The 27,833-nt window shown below is 45.1% G+C and overlaps 2 protein-coding genes across 3 annotated transcripts; both read left to right on the forward strand.

Annotated features, from left to right (window-relative positions):
* The first annotated feature begins 391 nt into the window (after positions 1 to 391).
* On the forward strand, positions 392 to 5,806 carry LOC146575646 (putative ATP-dependent RNA helicase DDX5). 2 transcript variants are annotated; one of them, XM_085270432.1, is made up of 13 exons: positions 392 to 551; positions 1,278 to 1,449; positions 1,561 to 1,657; positions 1,740 to 1,873; positions 1,991 to 2,056; positions 2,192 to 2,333; positions 2,432 to 2,592; positions 2,700 to 2,872; positions 2,962 to 3,072; positions 3,163 to 3,224; positions 3,314 to 3,373; positions 4,638 to 4,859; positions 5,037 to 5,806. In XM_085270432.1, exons 1-13 carry the CDS (start codon positions 505 to 507, stop codon positions 5,462 to 5,464), a joined length of 1,875 nt encoding a protein of 624 aa, XP_085126558.1. In that variant the 5' UTR covers positions 392 to 504; the 3' UTR covers positions 5,465 to 5,806. The 2 variants fall into 2 exon arrangements, with proteins under 2 accessions (XP_085126558.1, XP_085126559.1); XM_085270433.1 differs by having other exon boundaries at positions 4,638 to 4,872; positions 5,037 to 5,202.
* Positions 5,807 to 14,093: 8,287 nt separating this feature from the next.
* On the forward strand, positions 14,094 to 27,354 carry LOC146575647 (envoplakin-like). The gene is made up of 22 exons (XM_085270434.1): positions 14,094 to 14,228; positions 17,382 to 17,481; positions 17,673 to 17,827; positions 18,017 to 18,140; positions 18,237 to 18,368; positions 18,449 to 18,490; positions 18,589 to 18,750; positions 18,869 to 18,976; positions 19,070 to 19,165; positions 19,242 to 19,352; positions 20,021 to 20,167; positions 20,260 to 20,414; positions 20,507 to 20,604; positions 20,733 to 20,902; positions 20,996 to 21,174; positions 21,926 to 22,064; positions 22,168 to 22,361; positions 22,450 to 22,600; positions 22,709 to 22,792; positions 22,904 to 23,044; positions 23,323 to 23,415; positions 23,577 to 27,354. Exons 1-22 carry the CDS (start codon positions 14,188 to 14,190, stop codon positions 27,075 to 27,077), a joined length of 6,123 nt encoding a protein of 2,040 aa, XP_085126560.1. The 5' UTR covers positions 14,094 to 14,187; the 3' UTR covers positions 27,078 to 27,354.
* Positions 27,355 to 27,833: the final 479 nt, after the last annotated feature.

Here is a 27,833-nt window from a genome sequence, read left to right on the forward strand (position 1 = left end):
GTCTCGTACATATTCTTCCGCCAGTATATGATTCAGTAACCGAGGTCAAAGCGATCCTGAGTTTTTTCCTTTTCTGACTTGTGCTTTACGATTTAAGAGAGATTTTTATAAGCATGTTATTCAGGAATAAAACACGAAAAACATTTCTTTGAGTTATTATTTCTGAAGCCTTTCTGACGTTTCTTCTATTTTGCCAAGCTTAGCTTCTAAAATAGATTTAGTAAAACTCTCGGAAAGACAGCTTATAGCTTAAAAGTTATGGTGAGTTTACTTCTTTGTTGTGTGTTATTGTGTGTTTTATTCACATTTTGAGCATTAAAAGTCGAACCCCGTATGGCGGATGAATACATCCCGGGGGGTGGAACTTCCTCTTGTTATAAAAACCGGACCCCGTTTTTGCGATACCGGCATTTCAGCGTCAGTGCCGGTCGGAATTTTTCAGTCGGCGGGCCAAGTCTGTTGTATTTATCCTTTTCCTTTTAATTTATACGGTTTGTACACAAAATGCCTGGATATTCCGACAGAGATCGTGGCAGAGACAGGGATAGAGGGTAAGTACATTATTTGATATATTTAGACTTTATTTTTTTAATCACCGTCTAGTAAAAATGTCCAAAGGCTTTCGTAGTCGAAAAAAAGAACCACTCAGCTCAATATTGTAGTTTTTGTCGATGAAAAAACAGGCAGAATTTACTTGAATTAACAGAAAGTGTCTCGCTTTGGAAAAACAGGCTTTTGACCGGTATATTTCAAACCCAAGGCCTAGGCCGGTGAGAGAAGCCCGCTGTCGTTGTCTTTGGCTCAAGGCCTAGTTTGGCCTCGTGCCCTGGCACACTGGGTTTTCGTTAGCTTCAGGATACGTTAGCAAATTCGGAAGGAAGCAGGGAGCTAATTCAAAATGTTGGTGATCGGAATCGCTTGGCCTCGCGTCCTCCCCACCTTTTGTGATTAAATCTAGCCTTTTCTGAGAAATGATTGTGGTCAGCGCGAGTGATGTTAGTAATGCTAGCACAGCTGGCTAGTCGGCTTTTCGCCATGTGGTAGCGTGAATGCGGATACAAAATGCCGGCTTTTTCGCCCCCTCTTTGTTCCTCTGCTGGCTGGAAAGTATATAGCAGCTATGTAATTTCAGAGAATGACGCAGTTAATAAGAAGTTTTCTATATTATAATAGTCGGTGTCTAAAGTGACAGCGCAAGTCGTATTTTTAATAATAACTGTAAGGAGACTGAGTTTAAAAAAAAAAAACTTACACAAAAACTATTTTATTAATTTCAGTTATGGCGGTGGGCCTCCTCGTTTCGGTGGAAGCCGTGGTGGTGGTGGCGGTGGAGGAAAGTTTGGCAATCCCGGTGACCGACTGCGGAAGAAACACTGGAACCTGGACGAGCTCCCCAAGTTTGAGAAAAACTTCTATCAGCAGCATCCAGACGTTGCCCGGAGGTCTCATGTACGTATGACATGTTTTGTAACGCCTCTCGACATGTGCTCTGCCCTGCACGTGTTAGAAGTTATGCAATTGGTTGTGACCACTGATCTTATTTTTCTTCACTCTTTGCAGCCAGAGGTTGAACAGTACAGGAGATCCAAAATAATTACAGTGAAGGGGAGGGATTGCCCAAATCCTATCATGAAGTTTCATGAAGCAAGCTTTCCCTGTAAGTTTGAAAACAACTTAGTGAGATGGTATTGCAAACAGGTTAAATTATTTCAATTAACATTTGATTTCTTTCTTCTTAGCATATGTGATGGATGTCATCAACAAACAGAACTGGACTGAACCTACACCCATCCAGGCTCAGGGCTGGCCTCTGGCTCTTAGTGGCATGGATATGGTTGGCATTGCTCAGACTGGTTCTGGCAAAACTCTTGCTGTAAGTTCAGTATTGTTTTGTCTTTAAACAAATTGCAGCTTTAATCATCTGAGCTGACCAGATGATTTAATATTTCCTTGATACTTTTCTTACCTATGAAACGCTTTTGACTTGCAGTATCTGCTGCCTGCAATCGTTCACATCAACCACCAGCCTTTCTTGGAACGTGGAGATGGTCCAATTGTAAGTAACGACATGGTGTGTGTGTGTGTGTGTGTGTGTTAGCTTGAGTAGGGGTTTTCGTGTTTTCTTTCTCAGTGTTGAAGTTGTGTAGCCATTTGAGCCATTTGTAAAAAAGCTATTATCTTCCTCTAACAGTGTTTAGTGCTTGCCCCAACCCGAGAGCTGGCACAACAGGTGCAACAGGTGGCCGCTGAATATGGCAGAGCATCTCGTCTAAAGTCCACCTGCATCTATGGTGGTGCACCTAAAGGACCCCAGATTCGTGACCTGGAAAGAGGTACTGTTGCTTATTTTTATTTTTTATTTTTTTGGGGGCGGGGGTCAAGTGCTTGCCCTGTATAGTTAAGATGTTAACTTCTCATTATTACTTTAAAGGTGTGGAGATCTGCATTGCCACTCCAGGCAGACTCATTGACTTCCTGGAGGCAGGAAAGACCAACCTCCGTAGATGCACGTACCTTGTACTTGATGAGGCTGACAGAATGCTGGACATGGGCTTTGAGCCACAGATTCGGAAAATCGTTGACCAAATCAGAGTAAGTTTCTGCATATATATCCAAGTAGACTTGTTGGAATAAAGTGATTCCCTGCTAGACATGTAATGCGTTGCAAATTTTTTTTTTTTATTTTTTTATATTTGCAGCCTGACCGGCAGACTCTGATGTGGAGTGCCACTTGGCCCAAAGAAGTTCGCCAGCTAGCTGAAGATTTCTTGAAGGAATATGTTCAGATCAATATTGGGGCACTGCAGCTCAGTGCAAACCATAACATCCTGCAGATAGTGGATGTGTGCAATGATGGCGAGAAGGAGAACAAGTGAGTAACTGTTCTATAGTAAAGTGCCAACTGTAAGGTGACAGGATGTGTTCCTCAGTTTTACTTACGGAGTGTCTGATTTCTTGTAGGCTCATTCGTCTGCTTGAGGAAATAATGAGTGAAAAGGAGAACAAGACCATCATCTTTGTAGAGACTAAGAGGCGGTGTGATGACCTTACCAGGAGGATGAGAAGGGACGGGTAAGTGTTAAAACTAAACTACTGCTTTAAAGTACTGCTTTTGCTGAGATGTAGTAACACAACTAAATTTGAACCCTTGTTTACTTTTAGATGGCCTGCTATGGGAATCCATGGAGATAAAAGCCAGCAGGAGAGAGACTGGGTGCTCAATGGTAAATTTAAACCACTGGTTAAACTGAGATTCAGAATAAAAAGTGCACATCATGGTTGAGTCTTACAGCGTTTGGTTTCTGTTTTCTAGAGTTCAAATATGGGAAGGCGCCAATTCTCATTGCCACAGATGTTGCATCCAGGGGTTTAGGTCAGTATCCTCCATGATGTGTTTAATACCTATATTGTACCTCTAAAAAGAGAGTGTATTTGCTTTCTTTAACTTTTCTGCTTCTTTCTGAGTTTCTCCCCTGGCCTTAAGGAGCAGTCTATGTGGCAGGGCCTTGGCATGACAAGCCCAGGTATCCAGAGGGGGAAGGAGGATTCTTGGAGGTGTCCCGACTGGCGAGGCACGGGTCTCCCAGTTGTGCAGATGTACAGAGGTGACCAGGCCCAAGTGCAGAATAACGCTCTGGCCTGCCTAAAAGAGGGGGAAGTTGAAGGACTCCCCATATGCTCATCTGTTCTCTGGCAATGGTTTGGACTGCTTCACACACCCAGGCTCTAACTCTCCCAGCTCGAAGCCCACCAACACAGCCTCTGATTGTCTTGCATTTGTTTAGGCATGGCAAGTCATTAGTCATATTAGGTGCTTCCTTATTAGACTTTTAAAAGCATGGGTGGCTTAATGTTGCAGTTTCCTAAACTTCTGTCTGAAGAGCAGTCTGTCAGATCGGTCATACCTTCACCTCTGTAAAGACATGGCTACTGGCCCTTTTGGTGACAGTGGGACATGCTAGTTGGACAAACTTGGACAAAATCCAAGCTCACACTCCTCCCTCGCCTGCGTTTCAAAGTCATGTCGAGACCTGCCAACGAGAGACATTGTGATCAAGTGAACAGTGGGTCTGGAAAAGCTGAGAAGGGGTGCACTTGTAGACATCCTGCAAATGGGTTCAGAGCTACAGTTTCTTGCCAAGAGATGCACATGTGAGCTTTAAAACAAAGGTCTCATGTGTGCGTAACAAAGGGACCTCGGTAAAAGCTAGTTGAAGCACACTCGGAGGCAGTAGTGTGCATAGCAGCCCTACTGTGTAGCGACATGAGGTCACTTGACAATATGAGGGGCGTGTTCTGCAATGGGAATGGACTAGTGAATGCATACTCCAAGAATGGTAAGGCTGCTGATCCATTCTTTTTTGTGTGGTTTGGCAGTTGCTTAGCAGGGAAGGTTTTTATTTTCTCACTGGATTAGGAGCTAACGGAGTGTGCATCGTTTCTCTCTTCCCACCGTAGTCTCCCCGAGGATTATGTGTCTAATGCCAGTCAATTTGCAGCCTTTGTGGGTTAACCAGCAATCCCACCGTCATGACCGTACTAACTTGCCCTCTTTTGTTTTTGATCCGGTTGTTGTGGTGGCGCCGGTGCACATTTTGTGTGCTGTCCTCTTTTTATGCCACACTGCAACATTACAGATGTTGAAGACGTCAAATTTGTCATCAACTTTGACTACCCCAACAACTCCGAGGACTATATCCACCGCATTGGCAGAACGGCTCGTAGCCAAAAGACAGGCACAGCCTATACCTTCTTCACACCAAACAACATGAGGCAAGCCGGCGACCTCGTCTCTGTGCTTCGAGAGGCCAACCAGGCTATCAACCCAAAGCTCCTCCAAATGGCAGAAGACAGAGGAGGTAAATCTAATTGGTGAGATACAAAAATGGTGATGAGTCTCTTTAACCCACTCCTCCTTTCTTTTAAGATTAATTTCTTTATCACGACTTGATCTTTGCGTCAACTTTGAGTTTAAATTGCTTTCACTAAAACGTGTTCCTGTATCGCTTTTCTAATGTTGCCACATCTCTTTTTAGGTCGTTCAAGGGGAGGCAGAGGTGGTGACTATCGAGATAATCATCGAGATAGGTATTCCTCAGGAAGGCGCGATTTTGGCAATTTTAGGGACAGGGACAACAGAGGCTTTGATAATGGACCAGCTAAGTCTTATGGCATGAGTTCTCAGAATGGAGGCTATGGGGGCAACAACGGCAATGGCTTCAATGGAGGAAGCTACAATGGTAACGGACAGTCAAACTTTAGTAGTAACCAGACTGGGTCATTCGTAGGCCAGAACAACTTCCAGGGCCAGCAGTTTGGTGCTGGTAAGGCTGTTGCGCAGAATGGTGTGAGTCATCCCCCATTCCCCTTCCCCCAGGGACAGGCTCCGCCACCGCCGCAGCAACAGCAGCATCCTCCACCGTCACTGGTGCCGTACCCCATGCCTCCTCAGTTCTCACAGTAAACTTGTCGTACACTTGAAAGAAGTAATTTATTGCTTTTTGTCTGAGTTGTATACTTGATCCAGATTTTTTTTTTTTTTTTTTTTTTTTTTTTTTGTATTTACACAACAGGGTTACAACAACTCCAACCTCTGTCAAACCTTTTTAAGATCTGCAGTGCAGCACTAGTGATGTTGCACACATTTTTCCTAATGCTATTTAATTTGTTACATTCCTGTTTAGTTAAAATTTTGTACTAGGTAAATAAAAATGTATCAGTTTTCACGTGTATCATTGAAAGTGATGTTAAGTTCCTTTCTTGAAAGTGCACTGCATGATCTTTCAAATAAACTCCTGAAAAGACAGTTTTGTGTCTCCTTTACTACAACATGAATGTTGCTGAGTCATTAGAGGAGCGGTATTAGTATGACTCTCAATGTCCAGCAGATGTCAGGGTCCTGCAAGAATTCAAGCGAAGTGTGCAATCAGGTACAACAATCCCTTAAACCGCATTTAACCTAATGACAATCAGGTGTCTCAGGGTTTTTGTGTTACTGATGTTGCCATAACAGGAGTAAAAATAAAAATCACCTTGCTTAATCTAGTAGCTGAACTAGTATTTGTTTTGCAGGGAGGGTGGTGCCAGGTGAAGGCAAAATGGTTAAAAGGGTTGCATCCCACCACAACTTAATGACAGTGTTCATAAAACATGAGTTTTGGGTTTGTATAAATGCATTAATGTTAAATTTTGAATACCTGTGGAGCTGCTAGTAGGCTGAGATGAAGCAATGTCTACATCTGCTGGTAGAGAATTGAATAGCAAAGTGATTTCTTGTCTACTTCAAGTTACGTTTTACTGCAGTATGAGCAGAGTAACGACTACTGGGCAAGCTTTTCCATGCAGTGCTCCACTTGACTATCAGCAAAATCTGTTATTTCATATGTTAGCCATCTCTTTTTTTGTTTTTTTGGCCTGTCCCGTTTGGCTCTTTTGCCATCAGAATTGTTGTCTAAAGGCAAACAAAGATGCCCAACGGATTTACTTTACCAAATTGACCATCCCAGCCTTGCCGTAATGGTCCATTTGATTCACCTTTTATTGTTTATTTTATTTTCACTTACTGAATACGGGACAGACTTGACTGGGGGAAAGAAGGGGAGAAAGAAAGAGGGAAAGAGAAACAGCTGAGAAGAGGGACGGGGGAGAAGGGCAAAAAACATAAACCAACAGAACGGGCAGAGAAAAAAAAATGCATATATCAATCACCTGGATCACCTGCTGAGAAAGAAAAAAAAACAAGCAGAAGAGAACAAGAGTAATAGAATAAACAACATCACAATGATATATGGGAATATGACAGTAAATACTAAATGTTAAACATTATTGTGCAGCACATAAGATCAACAGAACACAGTGTGCTTTGAGGTAGGAGCCAAAAAGGGTGTAGTTTGTGGGTGTGATCACCCGTGTGTACACCTGTGAGCATGGACGCGCTTGTTTTTTGTTTTTTAAAAGGTTCCTTCATGTAATAATCTGCTAGAGGGTGTGGGGGGGCCACAGCCCCGTCCTCCAGGGCGTGAAGCAGGTGTGGAGGAGATCAAAACTCCAGACATCCAGAGGCCCCCAGAACACAAGAGACCAAGGAAGACCAACAGAGGGGCAGCCGCGCCACTGTCCCGGAAAGACCTGAGGAGAGTCCCAGATGAGGGCTCACTCAGCAGCCGCGGAGCAGAAGCCAGGGGGGGTTGCAGTGACGCGCCCGTGAGCTCCGCCGGCAGCCAGTCGTGCCTGAGTGACCGAGCCCCAGGCCGAGAGGCCGGGGGCACCCCACCTCCGAAGTGGCCCGAGCGAGCCCCAGGCTCCAGGCCCCGATAAGCGGCCGCCAAGGAGTGAGCCGGTGTGTACCTGGACGCCCATCCCCGGACACAAAGAACCACCAATGCACCGATGTCTGAGGGAGTCCGCCACTGGCAGGAGAAGTGGTGGTAGGGGGAGATAGGCCTCCAAACCTTGGAGGGCCTGAGATGTCCCCAGAGAGGTGGCGCCTGACACCCAACCTGACATATAGACACAGACATACAGGCACACACAGATACAAACATCCATTCCCACCCTCATGCTCTCATATGCACTTACTCCACACTCAATCAATGTGGAGACAGACATAAAGAGACGCTGTACACACGATCACACTCCCCAAGCGTACTCTACAAACCGGGTCTAGGTACCCTTGCCCCTGGAGGGGGGAACTTCACCCAGACCCAGGTGGTGTTACCCTTTTCCCTGCGGTGGGGGGAGGCAGACCGCCCCGACTCCGCAGCAGCAGGAAGGCCCCATACTCCAGACCGCAGTCAGACGGCCAACTCCTCCTCCTAGTCCTAGCCCCCCTGCTCCAGCAGGTCGCAGAGAATGGGGGGTGAGAGAAGACTCCAAACCTCCCTCCACCCGCTCATTGTAGTGTTGATGCATGTGTGTTCTAAGGTGCATTTAAAACCCAGGAGGGCTTGGAGCTACCTGCCAGAGAGCAGCAGGTAAGCGCATGGTCCCTCCTGCTAGCCCTCAATGTCTACGTGTATTTAACTCATTCACTGCCAGCCATTGGCAGTGAATGAGTTAAACCCATTGACTCATTCACTGCCATTGACGGCTATAGACGTCAATGGCAGTGAATGAGTTAAAATTGAGAGGTGGGCAACGACGCCCAGGGTGGGGTGTACACCCTGATGGTACTTTGGATTCCGTGTATCGTGCCCACCCCCAAGATCCTATATGTATGTGTAATGAGAGTGTGAGTAATGTGAATGTCTAAGTTGTGGGATAAAATTGAGGCAGAGGCAGCCAGAAGGGGACAGGGGGGGTAGCCTCCTCTGCACCCTGGTGACATACCCCTACTCCAAGGCCCTGCATGTGTGGGTGGTTGTGGTGCAGCGGGAAGAGGGAGGCAGCTGGAGATGGGGAGGGAAGGAAGGGAGGGGCAAGTGACCCCTCCCTGGGGCCAGCTCCCCCGCTGACCCCAGTAGGCACCCCCATACTCCGCGACCCGCCAGGGAAAGGGGGCCCAGGCCCATCCAGACCGGGGCCCAGTGCAGCAGCGCCTCCCGGCCCCACAGAGCACGGGACAGTCCACCCAACCCCACCACAGAGAAAACTGCACCCACCCCACCATCCACTCATCTTCCAGACTACATAAGACAATAAACACCCAGGCTGAGATCTTCCTCCACCTCTCCTGTATCTCCCCTCCTGCAGAGGGAGCTCCTGAGGAGAGGAAAGCTCCTGCAAGATGTGACAATCTCCCCCACCAGTTGAAGAGCCCCCCAGGTGGCTCGATGCACCGGCGGCACCCTGCTCCAGGGCTGGGCCCCCATGCATGTTAGCCATCTCTGCAGTGTTAAGATGGAAATAGGCAGTCTTGAGCTGTGTATCCCACTCCGCGTTTACACTCCTTATAGCAGTTGGCACATGTTTGGCTACTTCCTGAGAACATCCAGTTATCCATAAAATGTACAAAACAAAGTGTTATCCAATATCTATCTTTAGGCAAGCACATGTTAGGTTCACAACTACAACCTTCTATTTAAAATAAGTCACAGGTAAAGAAATTTTGTGCAGCAGAAATATTAGGAACAAACTAAAGGAATCAAGTGTACTTATGTACACTACATAAAGATATGGAGATATCACTGATTTTGCTCATTTAACTCCTTTTTTGATTAGGAAGCACAACTGTTCTGTCATAGCTCTAGTAAGACTAAGCATTGCAGTCTTTCTCATTAAGGTTAAAAGAGGATGCGGGTCCCAGTTATCACAGCGCAGCTGGTGCTCCACCCAATGAATGTATATATTCATGATAAAGAGACTGAAATCTGGTCACAGGTCAGTGGCGAATGATTACAGATCAGATCTCTGGATGAACAGTCCCCGCTGCTGCTCACAGGTGCTGTGGGTGCGGCTGATTAAACTGCTTTCTACATGTTTACAGAACCATAACGTAGAAGTATGTGAGGAACGCACGCTGTGTAAATACTACAGAGCCAGAGAAGAGCTCTTTTTTTTTTTGTGACAGCCACACCTCAATGCCGACAGCATTATCTGAAATGAACACACGCTTGTCTTGTATGTTTTTTTCTTTTCAGGACTACAACCTTTTTTACATTGTGAAATCAATTTACGGCAGGTACGTTTGATTGGGAGAACAAGCTTATCTTTCATGAATTGCATAATGTGTCATTTAAACAGATGGGCTGGGTTTAAGGACAGAGGTGGATCACACCATTGCTGCCTTTGAGGAAGCTTAAAATGTGCCTATGACCTCACTGCCCTCGTCTTACTCATTGCTTGTGTCATTCTGCACTTTTTTTTCTAGAAACAGTTCATGGCAAAACACTTCCACTGATAAAAGTTCATCATTAACCCTGCTGCTTCAAAGCAGAGCTGTCATAGTTTTGAATGAATTTTTATCTTATTTGAAATGAATTAGATGCTTTTTCCTCTTAGTTTACTATAATATCCTCTCTTCTGAAACATCTTCTTAATGCTTATCCAAGTCAGGGCTATCCTAGTTGTAATTAAGTGTGGGTGGGGTACACCCTGGACAGGCTGCTAGTCCACCACGAGTCAGACAATCATTGACATTCCCACCCTAACACTGTCATCTTAAAGCTGGGGGGCACAAGGGGACCAGGCTGAGCATGTCTTCTAGCAACATATACTCACATTCAAAACACTTCCACACTTTTTTTTTTATATATATATATATATTTAAATATATATAAAAAAAACACCCAGCACGCCCCCTGCGGGCGGTTTATCCTTCAGGCTCGGGTCCTCTACCAGAGGCCTGGGAGCTTGAGGGTCCTGCACAGTATCTTAGCTGTTCCCAGGACTGCGCTCTTCTGGACAGAGATCTCCGATGTTGTTCCCGGGATCTGCTGGAGCCACTCGCCTAGCTTGGGAGTCACCGCACCTAGTGCTCCGATTACCACGGGGACCACCGTTACCTTCACCCTCCACATCCTCTCGAGCTCTTCTCTGAGCCCTTGGTATTTCTCCAGCTTCTCGTGTTCCTTCTTCCTGATATTGCTGTCATTCGGAACCGCTACATCGATCACTACGGCCGTCTTCTTCTGTTTGTCTACCACCACTATGTCCGGTTGGTTAGCCACCACCATTTTGTCCGTCTGTATCTGGAAGTCCCACAGGATCTTAGCTCGGTCATTCTCCACCACCCTTGGGGGCATCTCCCATTTTGACCTCGGGACTTCCAGGTTATACTCAGCACAGATGTTCCTGTACACTATGCCGGCCACTTGGTTATGGCGTTCCATGTATGCCTTGCCTGCTAGCATCTTGCACCCTGCTGTTATGTGCTGGATTGTCTCTGGGGCATCTTTACACAGCCTGCACCTGGGGTCTTGCCTGGTGTGATAGACCCCAGCCTCTATGGATCTTGTACTCAGAGCTTGTTCTTGTGCTGCCATGATTAGTGCCTCTGTGCTGTCTTTCAGTCCAGCTTTGTCCAGCCACTGGTAGGATTTCTGGATATCAGCCACCTCCTCTATCTGCCGGTGGTACATACCGTGCAGGGGCCTGTCCTTCCATGATGGTTCCTCGTCTCCCTCCTCTTTCTTGGGTTTCTGCTGCCTGAGGTATTCACTGAGCACTCGGTCAGTTGGGGCCATCTTCCCAATGTATTCTTGGATGTTCGTTGTCTCATCCTGGACTGTGGTGCTGACACTCACCAGTCCTCGGCCCCCTTCCTTCCGCTTAGCGTCCAGCCTCAGGGTGCTGGACTTGGGGTGAAACCCTCCATGCATGGTAAGGAGCTTTCTTGTCTTTATGTCAGTGGCTTCTATCTCCTCCTTTGGCCAGCCTATTACCCCAGCAGGGTACCTGATCACGGGCAGGGCGTACGTGTTGATGGCCCGGATCTTGTTCTTACCATTCAGCTGACTCCTCAGGACTTGCCTGACCCTCTGCAGGTACTTGGTGGTTGCAGCTTTTCTAGCGGCCTCTTCATGGTTCCCATTCGCCTGCGGGATCCCCAGGTACTTGTAACTGTCCTCTATGTCTGCAATGTTGCCTTCTGGTAGTTCAATCCCCTCAGTTCTGACTACCTTCCCTCTCTTTGTTACCATCCGACTACACTTCTCCAGTCCGAACGACATTCCAATGTCATTGCTGTATATCCTGGTGGTGTGGATCAGTGAATCGATGTCTCGTTCACTCTTGGCATACAGCTTGATGTCATCCATGTACAGGAGGTGGCTGACAACTGCTCCGTTCCGTAGTCGGTATCCGTAGCCAGTCTTGTTAATGATCTCACTGAGGGGGTTCAGGCCTATGCAGATCCCGCACTTGATGGTGACTTGTGCTATGGGCTTGGAGTTGGCCTCTAGTGTTGTACGCCACATCCCCATTGAGTTCCTGATGAAGGCGCTTAGGGTCCCATTGATCTTGTACAATTCTAGGCATTCCAGTATCCAGCTGTGGGGCATTGAGTCATAGGCCTTCTTGTAATCAATCCAGGCAGTGCACAGGTTGGTCAGTCTGGTCTTGCAGTCTCGGCTGATTGTTCTGTCTACCAGTAGCTGGTGTTTTGCGCCTCTGGTATTCTTGCCAATCCCTTTCTGTGTCCCGCTCATGTATTGACCCATGTGCCTGTTCATCTTAGCCGATATGATGCCTGACAGGAGCTTCCATGTAGTACTGAGGCAGGTTATTGGTCATATATATATTTATATATATCTATCTATATCTATATCTATATGACTCCTGTCTCAGTGCGATCCTTCGCATGTTTTGGTTTCTGTCTCTTCGGAAGCTGTTCCATCACGATATTGTGTACCCAAAAACATTTCTGTTGTATTTTGTGTGCTTTTTTCTGCATTTCTAATTTTAGTTCATTTCTAAATATGCCTCCTAGTGTTAACCACTCAGGGCTTTGGTACACTGAGGATGAAAACACCAGTTTGCCTAAAAAGGGGGAAGCAGCCCACTTGAGAGAAGGGGGAACCCGAGACCAATTCTTTAGCTGTGCCCTTGCCCCATAGACTGTGGTGAAATCTGGAGCAACCTCAGAATGCATTGAAGCTGCTGAGTATTCCCTCGGTGTTAACTCTGTTTTTGTTCTGTACAAGGATGTAAATCTGGCTCTTCAAGCTCTTTAATGTTCCAGTGACTTCATCAGGTAGTTAGTACATGTCAGATGTTTGATTGCAGAACAGGGTGATTTACGGTGTTAGGCTGTAAGGTTATTATTAGGTCAAAACCTCAACCAAAACTAAAACTTGGTATGGCTGCAGGCTCAGGCAGTAACCGTCTGCCGGTTCATTACTGTGGGAAAAACATTTCATGCTGTCACTGTTGATCTTGCAGATTCAAAGTGCTGCAGGGGTCAAAGTGTCACGTCCATGACCCCAACCATGAGCTGCTTTTCATGTCCGACCACCTCTGTTTGATTTTACTTCGTTTTACCTTTTTCTGGCTTCTACTCAATCCCTCCCTGTCCTCCTGCGCAGGTATGTAGGAGTTGGTTTCCTGAGTAACTGCTCTGGGTGTGCATCAGACACACCTACAGCAAGCATGAGACGGAGCAGCGTGCTGAACTAATTTCTTAGAAACTCATATTGTTTGACTCCACGAGCAGAGGTGCATCTAACTCCAATCACCCACGTTAATTACTAAGCATGCTGCATACTTACACAGGCACACACACACACACTCAAGATACAATGCATGCTCTGCAGCCCTGCAGATTATCTTTGTTATCAGCTCTTTTCTTTTCTTTATTTACCTCTTTTGGCAGCAGGTGAAGTTTGCATTCCTCACATTAGACCTTGACTCCTGTCCGGTAATTTCACAGGGTGTGTGTGTGTGTGTGTGTGTGTGTGTGTGTGTGTGTGTGTGTGTGTGTGTGTGTGTGTGTGTGTGTGTGTGTGTGTGTAGGCACAGACGATATAGAAATTTATATGCTCACCCACGCTGAAAGGTGAAAGGTCAACTATTTAGAGTACCACCCAACATTTAATGAAACTGAGTATACAATTTAGATTTCATACTCTGTCTTTTCTGTTTTTATTCATACTTCTCAGATAACAAATACTGAAACGTAGCACAGTGAAAATCTAGGTTAGACCTTTGATTGTCACATCTAAACAAAGAGAGTAAAGATGAGCCTGATATCCAGTCAAGTGGCTAGTTTTTCTACATTCCCCTGTAATCATCTCTGAGGGGACCACGAGTGCTTTGTGAGAAGCAACTTTAGAGCCCGTTACTATGATGAAATTCTGTAAAATGATCAAAAAAAAGGAAAACAAATCCCACTGAGCTGACTGTAAGTCACATATGAGCTAATCAATGATTCTGGTGTAACCTCAGGAGCAAAATGATGTTCTGTCAGATTTTCCTCTCGAGTTTCCTGCAAAGGGATTAAAAAAGAGAGAAAAAAGAAGAAGCACACTCACACTTCTGAGAAAGCACAAGCGCACAAAATTACAAGGGTAAACACAATTATTCTCCTAGAATGTGAGGTTGCGGGAACGTGGAACAGGTCCGCCCGGTCTGCCGCTCTCTCTGCTTTTCCTGGCGACACACCTGCTGGCCCGGGGAGGAGCTGAGACAGGTGAACGCTCCCTTAACTGAGAGGGAGACGCCACGGGAGGTAAGAAGGGAGCAAGAGGAAGAAGAGAGCGTTAGGAAGAAATACACTTGGACTCAGATTATACACACAAGCGACGTCCCAAGATGTCGAAGAAACAGGATCCCAGCACTGTGAAGTTAAACAAGTGAGTTGGGATTTACTCTCTCTCTCCCTCTGTCTGTGTGTGTTACTGTATTGTCTTGGTTTCTCTCTTTTAAATGCCTGATGGTGTTTTTTTTGTGCCATGATCCCATTTATGTTTGCACAGGCTGTTTCACTTTCCCCCGACAATCACACTGAGTGTTAAAGTACAGCCTGTGTTTTTACGTGCAAACAGACTTTCTGTCTCATTCATTCTCGTCTCCATGTCACTAACTTTAAAGTCAGTTTGTTTGTCACCTCGCCCAACTCCTTCACTTAACCACACACATTTTTAATTGTTTCTTTGCCCAAGGGGTGTATCACCAGAGTTCACTGACTCACTTTATCCATTTCTGGTGCCACTCAATAGGCTGAAGTTCTGACTCACTCAGCCGATATGTCAACAACGTCCCTGTCGTTTCATCCGACAGCGTGTATAGTGTGCAGCTTGCAGTACTTGCTTTGCAGTTGTTCGAGGGGGAAAAGTGAGTTGACTCCTGACGATGTTAAATGTGTGGACTCTTGAAGCGATTAAGCAGGGGTTTTATCTCATCCTGGTGTGAGGGGACACAGGCAAACACACTCATACTGTTACAGTGGGGCGTGACCTGAAACCAAAGACTTGAAAGTGTGACTGGAAAGAAGGCATGAAGGAGCGGCAGGGCAGGGTTTTCCTGCTGCTTTCATAATCAGCGCAGTGACACTTGTACCTGAATGAAGTGAATGTTTATTCCGCCTGCATGCCTGCGACAGGCTCAGGGTGGTGGGCGCGTCCCATGATGCACTGAGTTTATACACCACTGTGCATTTTCATCGTCTTCTGTCCTTGTCTTCCTCCCCTAACCATGGTCGTGCTGGAGGTTCCTGGTCATCAAGGGGGTCGTCTGATTATCTGGATTTTGTCTGTGCTATTTTAGGGTCTTTACCTTGTAGAGGTGACTGGTGATTTGATTTGGCACTATATAAATAAAACTTAATTGAATTGTGTTGTGGGCATTCACATCATTTCTGATGCACAGAGCTGAACATTCGCGATTCATGGGGGTCACGAGCTCCAGCAGCGCTGCGTATTTCTTCTGCGGTTCTCAGGAATGAAGCACGTGACCCGCATCTTAGATGTTTGTAGTAAAAATCAGTTTGAGTAAAGGAGAAATCAGTGCTCGAGGAAGTATTCTATTTATATCCTGTTTTTCCCTAAAAGTACGTCAGAATTACAAATTGTGAAATGAAAATGTGTGTGTCATTTAATTACACACACACACACACACACACACACATTTATAGTTTACTTTATAGTGCAAAAAATTGACATTTTAAAATACTATTTTATATGAAATCGTTGTTGTATATATTTATGTAATTTTAGTTAAGACAAGTGTTAATTAAGCTGTGGCTGTTTTAAACAGGACTGCAGTTTATTTATTTTAATCATGGACCAATAACATAACTACATACCCTATTTGATAAAGAGCTGGCAATTTAAAAACAAAAAGGGATAAATTCTTACTAATTCTTACTAATTTCAAATATAATAAAATAATCAAAAGAAACCATGAAATATGAAGCGCTTTTTAATATAAAGCGAGCAGCTATGGCAGGGCTGTCAAGCACTGGCCAAGCAAAATCACCCCCCCACCCCCCCCCCCCCAAAAAATAAAAAATAAAAATTGACACACACTGTTGAAATTGCTCTTCTTTTTACTACATGAATTAAATATAGATTAAAGACGTGACAGAGCAAATTAATCCAAACCCTTTTTACCCTGCAAGACATGAAAACAACACCCTCCTAGATCTTACCCTCCTGCATCAGTGCTCCTTTGGAAGCCATCATGTCTGACTACAAATGTCAATCAATGGTTAATCATATGATTAAAGGTGCAACAGGGATGTCTGAGCTCATCACAGACAGCATTCCTGACTGCTAAAGGGAGGCGACAGGGGGACACTCCCCTCTACCCTGGAATGTGCGTCCCCTCATCTGGGGTGTGTCAGGATACATAGTTGTCTTTCATACTACAGCCAAGAAGGAATGACAGAAAAAAACACATTTAATGAGAACAAAGAGCTGCGTGGAAAGTGTTTGATGAGTGACATTAAAGTGAAGAAACACGAAGAGCCACCGAGCTGGTTTTTATGTTCACAGCTGAACAGATTTCTTTGTGTGAAAGGTAAATAACACCATCATTTAGCTTTAACCACTTTCACAATTAGGATGTTCTTTTTCTTCATGTTCATCTGGAAATATTTAAACTGGGCTTTTATGCTTTTCATTATTTTCTGTCACAGATTTAAAATAATGGATGCTCATGTTAAATTGACTAAAGTAAAGTCAGCATATGTGGCAGGGTTTGTTTTAAACTCTTGGCTCTGTATGATGCACCAGAGAAGGGATATCCTCTCCAGACACATCCATCCATCCATCTTCTTCCACTTTATCCGGGGCTGGGTCGTGGGGGCAGCAGCCTAAGCAGAGAAGCCCAGACCTCCCAGCCACCTCCTCTAGCTTGTCTGGGGGAACACAAGGCGTTCCCAGGCCAGCCGGGAGATATAATCTCTCTAGCGTGTCCTGGGTCTGCCCCGGGGCCTCCTCCTGGTGGGACATGCCTGGAACACCTCACCCAAGAGGCGCCCAGGAGGCATCCTTGTCAGATGCCCGAACCACCTCAGCTGGCTCCTTTCGATGTGGAGGAGCAGTGGCTCTACTCTGAGCCCCTCCCAGATGGCTGAACTTCTCACCCTATCTCTAAGGGAGAGGCCAGCCACCCTTCGGAGGAAGCTCATTTCCGCCGCTTGTATCCGCGATCTTGTTCTTTCGGTCACTACCCACAGTTCGTGACCATAGGTGAGGGTAGGGACATAGATCGACCGGTAAATTGAGAGCTTCGCTTTTACACTCAGCTCTCTCTTCACCATGATGGACCGGTGCAGCGTCTGCATCACTGCGGCTGCAGCCCCAATCCGTCTGTCGATCTCCAGCTCCCTTCTCCCATCACTCGCGAACAAGACCCCGAGATACTTGAACTCCTCCACTTGGGGCAGGAACTCGTCTCCAGACACGCCCACTTGTATTTATGAGGCACACCCAATCAGAGGAGATAAGGATAGTGAGTAATTGGGAGCATTTTCACCATCATCTGTCTCTGTTCCTACCCAGGACTCAGGCCCAAGAACTGGCTGTGCTGATTTCTCGCATGCAAAAGAATGCAGACCAAGTGGAGAAGAATATCCTGCAAGCAGAGAAACTGCTGGCTGTGGTAAGAAGTCCTGATGAATCATAGGTGGAGGCACTGTATGCCAGCATTTCCTTTACTTAACTTATCATTCTGCCATAAGTGTTAAAGTGAATCTCTGAGGCACTTCCTTTCCACAAGAAGTTTAGCAAAAAAATCTAGAGATTTAAAAAAAAAAAATGCTACTTTGTTGCATTTGCGGTTCTCCTGTGCAGGACAAAGAGCGAAAGGGGAATAACGAGCAACTGCTCCACAAGAAGGAGAATGCAGACAACCTGGCCCAGGCCGAGGGACTGCTCAAGGATCTTTTCATGGACGTGGGCGGAGCCAAGAAGCTCCAACACCCTCAGGCTAAAGAGATTGAGAAGGAGTGAGTGTGTTTAGGGGTGTCATGGCCAAAATTCAAACACGCACAAATGCTAGCATGCATGCCAAGCAGACAGAACTTGATCTGTTACATGTCACGGAGGCACACTCGCCACAAACAATCATTTCCACAATCCCTTTCCTTGCTCTCCACCCATCTTCTCACTTCTAACTTAAACATTTTGTCTCTCAGTGTGGTAAATCTCCACTATCGCTGGGCCAAGGACTGTGCTACCTTCAGGGAAGTGTACGAATCGGTACAAGATGTGGACCTGACCCAAAAGATTGGCTGGGGTCCTCTGTTTGATGAGAGGCTGGTCAGTTGAACGACCAAAATTTCTGCAACCTTAAAGTCCTTCAGAGATTTTTAGTAGCCGCTTGAATCTTGAATGGTTCTCTGTTGTGTTTCACAGAAACAGCTGAGAGCGGAGGCATACGGCCCTAAGCTTTCTGATGTAGAGAGGCAGATAGCAGCTCATAACCTTCGCCATCAGGAGATCAAGGCCTATCAAGACCAGCTGAAGCCCAGCACTACCCTCTCACAGGTAGCAGAGCAAAGCTTCACATGTATGTACAGTTCCTGCGTGCAAGATGGATCATTAACGTGCTTCTTGTTTGTTCACAGGAGCAGTACGCTGCCGTCAAAGAGAAATATGCTGAACTTTTTGTAAGTCGATTTAATTAGTAAATTTGCCACTTGGAGTTAAACTTGAGGAGTGTTGTGTGTGGTGTTCATATGTTGTTTGCACCTTGCGTGTTCTGCAGGAGAGCTCCGAGCGACGGCGCAACCACCTGGCTTCTTTATACGAGTACATGCAAAGCTGCAGCAAGGAGCTGATCTACCTGTCGAACCAGCAGGATAGGATCCTCCAGAGAGACTGGAGTGATCGCATGGTTGACCCGCCGAGCGTCCGCATGGAGTATGAGGTGAGAATCCAGCATCACGCATGCTGAGTGATTATTATTAGTTAAAGTCCCAGTTTGTGATTTTATCGGTGCAAAGGCAACTTTGAATTGAGCACTTGCACGTTTCATTTTTGCACAGAAATTCAAAGCTAACGGACTGTTAGCACACGAGCAAGAAGTCAACCAGCTGCAGGAGGAAGGAGATAACCTCATTAAGATGAAACACCCCGGCAGCCCAACCATAAAAGTACATTTTACATCTGTGATAAATCATCCTACTGTCCCGTATGGCTGTATGGTTGTAGCATTAATTAAACATGATCGTTGATGTCGTTGTCAGGCACACAGAGATACGGTACAAGCTGAATGGCAAGCCTTTCTCAACCTGTGTCTGGCACAGGAAGTACACCTGGACAATATTGACAACTACAAAAAGGTAAAGAGCTGTGAGGAAAATTAAAAGTTTCCAGTTGACTAAGAGCCTGCTGCTAACAGCTGACTGTTCAATGCAGTTCCAATTGGATGCAGAAAGGTTGTCAGAATCTCTGGAGAGACTCAGCTCGACTCTGGACTCAAAGTCCATGGAGAACAAGACGAACCCCGAGATCCTGTTGGCACTCGAGGTAAGACACAGTTTTTTAAAAAATATGTTGTGATTTCTGTGCAACTTCTAGGAGTCTTAACAAGCATAGAAAAGCCATGTTTTCATGGCTGACACAAGAGGGACCGACAACTAGTCAAAGGTGGTACATGGAAAATTCTACCAAAAATTAACACCAAACCAAACCAGACAACAGTTTGGGAATTCAGTCTGTTACAATTTTAAATGCACAGACTTCCATACCCATGAAATTAGGAGACTCAGCTGGACTGTAACAACAACAAACTGCTGTGATGACTGAGACTGCCGTAGAAAGGAATGATTTTAGGCCAATGTTCAAGATCAGGGATGTTAAAATGGTTATTATAGCAGTGCTACTGTAGTTGTTAAGTGTGTGGGATTTATGACAAAGTTCAAATGTCTGTCTCCTCCTAATAATACTGTGTACAGATAACCATTCGCACCTTTGGCCCATTTAGAACCACCAGTTCGGCCTTTATTGACTTTATACTTAATTCTGCTCATTAAAGTGTTCATTTCCTTGCTGAACAATGGTGACTTTGTTGTGTTATGGTGCAAAATAAACCCATTGTCCCCATTTAAGGATATACTCAAGGAATCAGTTTGTACCTCTAACTACTTGAACAGTGGGAAAACATACTTTGAAACTGTTTTGAAATTCACTTTCAGGGAGATGAACCAGCAGTGAAGAGGAATGAGCAGCGCCTGGCTGCCCTCAGGGAACTTAGCGATAGCGTCGTGCCTCTGAAGTTGCGCAGAATGCAGCTCAGCAAACCGACCACTGTAATATCCCTGTGTGACTGGATCGATGAAGAGGTACGATGTCAACAGCTGTCATTTACAGGCAGCCACCTTATGTTGGAGATAGTAAATTTAGGGATTACTCTTTCCTTCTCTATCTGTTTTAGGGTGCCGTACGACGTGGTGAGAAGCTAACCCTGAAGTCCAGCTCTGATAATAACAACTGGAAGCTTCAGGACAGCAGTGGGAAAACCAAAACCCTCTCTGCAGCATGTTTTATGATCCCACCACCCGATCCTGAGGCCTTGGAGACAGTGAATAGGTTTAATCACGACTCCTTCAGCATACTTTATTGGTGATTATAATTCAACCTGAAGCTGATTTTAAACCAGCACTGTGTGTGTGTGTGTTCAGTCTGGACAGACAGCTGGCTGATCTAAAGCGTCGTAGATCTGCTCTCATAGCCTCCTTAAAGAGCCCTGCTGTAGAAGTGATTCAGACTCAGAAAAGAGGTGAGAACAAAAGCAGTCACTTCACTTCTTCTCATCTCCTTGGACTTTCAGACCAGGACAGAAGTCTTTTCTGAAACGATTGGGCTAGTCTGTCTTTTCATTGTAGAGCCGTTTTCCTTTCTCCTCAGTTGCTGTTAAAAGTCCAGAGAATCCCAGAGTTGCAGAGCTCCTCAGTGAATTAGGCAAAATCAATAAAGCCCTGGAGGCGCTGGAAAAGGAGATCCTGAGGCGAGCGAGGACCCCGTTAGACAACCGTAACCCAACTCAGGACCTGGCAAACAGATTGCAAGAGCATGAGGTAAACATGACGAGCATTATACTTCAATGGCACCACGCAGGTCACAACGTAATTGAATTATGTCCTATCTAAACGTGTTCCTTTGCCCTCCAGAAATCGGCTCTCGCTGTGAAGAAGCTAGAGTCAGAGAAATCTGCCATCCAGAGAGAAGTGGATCCTATTCTGGCTAAGAAACCTCTGGGTCCCACCGCCTCTGCCCTACCACCTAAACTCAGCGCCACCAACAAAAAGTTTGATGACATCAATGCTCTCATCGACCTTTATAATAAAAAGTACGAACATTAGAATGAAATTCTAAATAAAATCTCAAATCTAGAATGAAATCTTCCTTAAAGTGCAGTCATTATAATGGAAGTGTTTTAATAGAAAAAAAGCCTAGTTCACTCATAAATATACATAGACTAGCGTGTAATTATGCCTTGAATGAAAAATGATACGTCATAAACGTATAATTAAGCCATTAAAAATAAGCAGGTTTGTGGAAACCGTCATGTTCCCCCACCATAATTGAATACAATTATCTCCCTTCCACCTGATCGTGTTTTATATATGTGGCTAGAGACCGGCTACATATGGATTACACCAGAGGTGGAGGAGAAGAGAATTTGTAGGCGTTCGCGTGCTGTGGATGGACATTTCAGTCCGTTCTTGGACCTTTAGACTCAAGATAAAAGGCATCATGCACATGTTTTATTGACAGAGGAGGGGTCCCCTTCACCCCAGAAACATAAAGAAAGAGACAACCGTCAGAAGTGAACTTCTCTGACTGAATGACCTGTATTGGATTTATTTCAAAAGGTTTTACAGCCTCTGTAGTAAATAAAGATGGACACATCTCACCCAACATTGACAGCTGTGGTAAACAGTGGACAAAAATAGCCAATTGTTTCAATGGATTTTACCATTAAATTGAGCATTTAGCAACGTGTCAGTTCAGATATAGTAGAGTAGCATATCTATGTGCGTGTTCTTGTGGCGTTTTCTTTATTTTATTTAACTTTGCTACTTCTCTGCTTTCATCAGAGCAACAGCTTCCATGTACTTGGAGAAAGAGATAAAGAACGTAGAGGGCGTTGTCTCTGGGTTTGAGAAAGAACTGGCTAAAGATGGCACCATTCTTGACCAACCAAACTCTCTTCAGAGCCGCAACCAGAAGCTTCAGGTGTTGTAAATAAATCTAAAACGTACACAACAATATAGATAACTGGAATCGTGCAAATGTGTCTTTTCTCATGCCTTTTCTTTGTCGTTATGTTGTCAAACAGGCAATGAGTAAAGATGTGGCCTCAAAGAAAGATGAGCTGAAGAAATTAGGCAAAGAATTGGACCTGACAGAGCAGGCGTGCAACTCTCTGCAACAGAATCTCAATGAGTATTGTCCCGACATCCGCCGCCAGGAGGACCAGGTGAAGAACCTGAAAAACCGTTACACAAGGGTCAATAGCCAGCTTCAGGAGAGGTGAGAGAAAAGTAAAGACAAAATCAGGCATTGTGGTAACCATTGCACATGGGTGTTGTTGTAACTCGCGTGTATGTTTTTGCTTTAGGTCTGCTCTTGTGCAGCAAGCAGTCAATAAAAACCAGGATTTCCAGAGTGCCGTTCAGTCGCTGGACTTCTTCTTGGTCAATTTGCCAGATAATAAGATCAAACCTACGGACGGAGTGGCACAAATTACAAGCAAGGAGAATTCTCAGAAGGTGAGTGGAAGTATTTTGTTTTGTAATTTTCATTTTATTTACATGCATTAACAAGACTCTGATGTCTATAAATAAAATAGCTCAAGTCTGCTTTTGGTTATTTTTTAGAGAGTGGTAGAGGACATCAAGAAGAAGTCAGGTGATCTTAACCGCGTCAAGGACCTTTCCCGCAATCTGCAAAATGTCTTAAATGTGAGTTCTGAGAAGAAGACCTAAACCTAGCGAAATATTTACTGTATATTAGGCATAGCCTCAAAATGATGCCATTCTTAAATGTTTAAATGTATTTCTATTTCTTTTCAGGACTATGAGATCAAGTCAAACACTTACAGTGCCATTCTGACGGATGATGATGGTGCTGACGAGAGTGAAGAAGACGTTGACGAGGAACCAGTTTCACTGAAACGTCAAACTTCAACTCTGTCTCAGGCGATACAGAGAACGGTATGGTTTCACACAGCTACACAAAGACAATAAAGTAGCTACAAAAAGATATTTTTCTTTGTCAATCATTACTTCAAGCACACCATTGGCTCAACAGAGTCAATAAGTGACTCTGCAAGCAGCTTTGCAACCCACCTTTTTGTCATGCTGTATTTGACTTATTTACTGTCATAATTCACAGTTCCCTGCTTTTTTCTCTGTTGCGGTCTTGCCATTTCTGTATAACCAAATTTTAAATTATTGTAGATGGAAATAAGAATCTTCTTCTTTTACTACAGGAGAAAGATCTGTTGAACCACTTCGCTGAGGTGTCTGCAGAGAACAACCAGCTACTAAATCAGTTGGGTACAACAAAGAACATCATGGCTATGGTAGGATATCATGGAATCAAAATAAACCCAGCAGCATTGTTGTTGTTATTTCACTGTGTGTCTGTGTTTTTTGTTTTCTGTTTTTTTACATTAAATAATACTCACCACCTCACCTCACCTGCCTTCTCTGACCTCCTTTGTGTCCTTTTATTTATGTGCAGAACGAAGAGAAAATCAGTCAGGTGGCTGTCACTCAGCAGCTGCAGCTCCAGAGCCAAATGAAAGACCAGGAGCAAAGCGATAGTCTGAAAAAGGAATTAAGTGAGGAGGTCAACAGGCGTCTTCATGCTGAAAACAACCTGGATACATACCGCAAGAGGTTTATGTCTCTGAAGAACAGGAGAGGAGTGGAGAGGTTGGAGGAGAAGGAGGTGGTGCAATATTACCGCGATCCCAAACTGGAGATGGAACTGAAGTCGCTGAAAAGTCGGATCGAGGATGAAGAACTGAAAAGGTCAGGCACCAAAACAGAGATTGAAATCAACAATGAGAAGATTATCAAACTGGAGCTGCAGCTAACCAAAGTCGAGCCTAAACTAGTGACTAAGATCCTCACCGAATACGAGAAGGACCCCCAGCTTGATAAAGAAGCAGCTAAGCTTCGAGACGAGATACAGAGGTTGCGCCTGGAACTCCAAACGAGGAACACAGAGGCAGTTCAAGTGAAAAAAGAGATAACCGTTTTGGCTCAGCAGAAACCAAAAATCATAGAGAAAGTTGTTAAAAAGGAAGTGGTGAGACTTGAGAAAGATCCAGAGATGCTGAAAGCTGTTCTTCTGTTCCAGAGTGATATTGCAGAGGAGGAGTACCGATGCAAGGCCCTCAATGATCACATTTTTAGCACAAGGAGCCAAATAAACACACTGGAGAGGGTCATCCCCACCATCCAGCCCAAGGTTATTACGAAGGTTGTGAGCCAGGTACGACAAGATCCGGAAACGGTTGAAGAGTCAAACAAGCTGCGGATGACTTTGGAAGAAGAGAAGGATGAAAACGTTATCTTGATGAAAGACCTGACCACCCTTCAGTTACGTTACAGTGAACTGGAGAATCTCAGGCCAAAGGTGGAGGTGAAGGAAATCATCAACGAGATTTACAGAGTCGATCCTGAGACAGAGGTCGAGATGATACGTCTGAGAAAAGAGCTGCAGGATTCAAGCCAAAACCGCACGGACACGGAGAAAGAAATTGACACAGTGACAAAAACTCTGGTTACACTGCGGGCTCAGAAGCCCAAGGTGGAGTACAAGGAGGTGACCCAAGAGGTGATCAAAGAAGAAAAGAGTCCAGAAGTCATCAGGGAATTACAAAGACTAAACAACCAAATGAACCGTCTGCAAGTCAACTATCACACCACCATAGAGCTTCTGACCCACCTGCGCAAAGAAAGGGATGAGCTGAAAGCTGAAAAAACTAAAGTGGAGACACAGCTAGTGAATAAAGAAGTCATTAAATATGAGAATGATCCTCTTCTGGAGAAAGAAGCTGACAGGCTTCGACGGAACCTCAGAGACGAGATTCAGCAGCGCCGATCTTTAGAGGAATGTCTCTTTGACCTGCAGAACCAACACATCACCCTCGAAAGGCAGAAGCCACAGGAGAAAATTCTAACACAAGAAGTGGTTCGGCTTCAGAAGGACCCTAAGCAGATCCTGGAGCATGAGAAATTAAACAAGAAACTGGATGATGAAACGAAAACCCGCAGAAAACTTGAACTGGAAGTCCGACAACTCAGAGCTCTGATTCAAGATAAAGAGATTATGCTGGCTCAGCTGGATGATCGTCAGAAGAAGATCCAAGTAGAGTCAGAGCTGAGACAGATCAAAGCTCGTATTCTTGAACTGGAGAATACCCCACCACCCATTGAGGAAAGAATAATTGTCGAGGAGGTCTTGAAAGTGGAGAAGGATCCTCAGCTGGACAAACTTATTGGTAGTATACATGACAACTTGGAGACAGAGGGCAATGAAATCAATAGTTTAGAGAGAGAAATCCGCAACATAAAGCTCAAGCTTGAAACTCTGCAAAAGGAAAAATCGATTGAGAAGGTTGTTTACCGAGAAGTTGTCCGTGTGGAGAAAGACCCAGCAGTTGAAGCTGAAAGAGAACAACTCAGAGAGTTAGTAACAAAGGAGAGAAATCTCAGGCGGAACCAAGAAGATAACATTCAAAGCACGCACCTCAAAATGACCCATCTGCAGACGTCAAGGTCTGTGACTTCTCAGGAGGAGACCACTCTCATTTCCATCAGAGATGCTCTGCAGAGAGATAAGGAAGATCTCCTGAAGCAGTTCAAAACCTTAGAGTCCCAAAGACAGAGTATCAGCATCACCTTCCAGCAACAGTCCAAGTTGATGAGTGAGAGGAACCTGACGGTGCGGCAGAGAAGTCTTAAGACGTCCTCTGAAATACAGAGGCTTGAAAAAGAGATCCTAAAAGAGAAGGACAAAATACACGAGAAAGACAAACTCATCATCGAGATGCTGGACAAAATAAAGCATGAGGACCATTCTGAGACTAAAACCAGAGAGGCAAATCTTTCCACCAAGATCACCATCTTGGATCCAGAAACTGGTAAAGATCTGTCACCCTACGATGCCTACTTACAGGGACTAATCGATCGAAACCAGTACATCAAGCTGTCAGAGCTGGAGTGTGACTGGGAGGAAATCACTTCAAGTGGTCCAGGTGGAGATACAATCATTTTGCACGATCGAAAAAGTGGGAATCAGTACTCTGTGAGGGATGCTCTGAGGGAGGGCCGTTTGACTCAACGTGACGTGAGCCGCTACAAGGAAGGGAAAATGCCCATTTCTGAGTTTGCTCTCCTCGTTGCAGGCGAAAGAAGCAAGCCCTACGTTCCTCCATTAATGCCAAAATCTCCCACCAAAACAATCCCAATCGCTCCTACCAAACCCATCTCAACCTCTCCCTTGAGCTCCATGTCTTCATCTCTGAGGTCCTCCTACACTAACCTGAACACTCAATACAGCGGCAGTCTCGGCAGTCTGACCAACCTCAGCGCTTTACCAGGTGATGAGTTTTTCCCAATCTCTGGCATTTTTGACACCACCACCGAAAGCCGCATGTCTGTGAGAAGTGCCCTCACCCGCGGTCTCATTGATGCCGACACTGCTCTAAAGCTGCTGGAGGCACAAGCAGCCACCGGTGGAATAGTTGATCTGGGCAAAAAGGACAAGCTGTCTGTCCACAAAGCAGCTGAACAGGGCCTCATTGACACAAACCAAAAGTATAAGCTTCTGAATGCCCAGAAGGCCTTCACCGGAGTCGAGGATCCTGTGACCAAACAGCGTCTCGCTGTAGGACAGGCAGCACAGAAAGGGTTCATTCCCCAAGAAAATGCCAGGAGGTACTTAGAGGCGCAGTGTTTGACCGGCGGGTTGGTAGATCCCACCAAAGCAGGCCGCCTCACTATCAAGGAAGCTCTCGCCACCGGTCTGATTGACAGCACAACGGCAAAAGATCTGCAAGATGAGGCTTCCCACACAAAGGAGCTGGTGGACCCCATCAGTAAAGGGAAGATATCATACAAACAGGCGATGGATCTGTGTAGAAAAGATTTCAGCACAGGCCTCTTGCTTCTTCCTGCAACCTCCACTGACGTTGCCAATGCTCCATCATACTCAAACTTCCGTTTCTAGGAAGTTTTAAAGTCTAAATTTAGCTAAAGATTTAATTTTCTACAGACTGTGGTGCTAGAGGGTGCATGAAAAGTCTATTTAACATATTTAGGGGGGAAAGAAAAAGAGAAAGACAGGTGTTCATATGTTTTGAAAACACTGAAAAAAAAGTGTCTGGTAGAGCTGCACACTTTTATCTGTTTCATTTTTTCCAGTTCTATTGTTGGTCTGCTGTGAAAACAGTTATTTTTTGTTATGTATGTGCTGCATAGGGGCTTATTAAAATGCTTCACTTTGATTTTTTTTCTGCCTTGTTATTTAAAATACAACCAGCTGCAGCCTGTGATAGGCTTTTGACCAGTCACGGGTGTAACCTGGACATCAAAGTGCTGCAGAACTGAGTCGGTATGATCTGAAAGTAGCAATAGAACCTATAAACTCATCTGGAAAGCGTTTACTCAGGTCATAAAGCAGACTTCTGTACAACTTTATGCAGCTGCATTTGCTGCCCCCTGCTGGACATTGCAGGTTCAAGCCACTTCTCCAGTTCTCCGGCCTTCACTTTTTAGTTTGCCAGCTTTGTCCATGTTTTATATACAGTCCATGATGACCGCGGACTCCTAGTTTTCAACATTAATATGAGGAATCTGGCATTACCAGAAACAGTGTTCTTCATAAGTGACGCTTGTGTTGCAACTACAAATACCCCTCTCATGAAAATAGTTGTACAAAGCTGCCAACCCCAGCGAGTCATATGTTTGGAAATGGTGGATTACG

The sequence above is a fragment of the Mchenga conophoros genome, linkage group LG4, assembly GCF_057382185.1.
Source record: "Mchenga conophoros isolate Kocher_MC1m ecotype Shallow Benthic linkage group LG4, M_conophoros_male_GT1.1, whole genome shotgun sequence".
Classification (NCBI taxonomy): Eukaryota; Metazoa; Chordata; class Actinopteri; order Cichliformes; family Cichlidae; genus Mchenga; species Mchenga conophoros.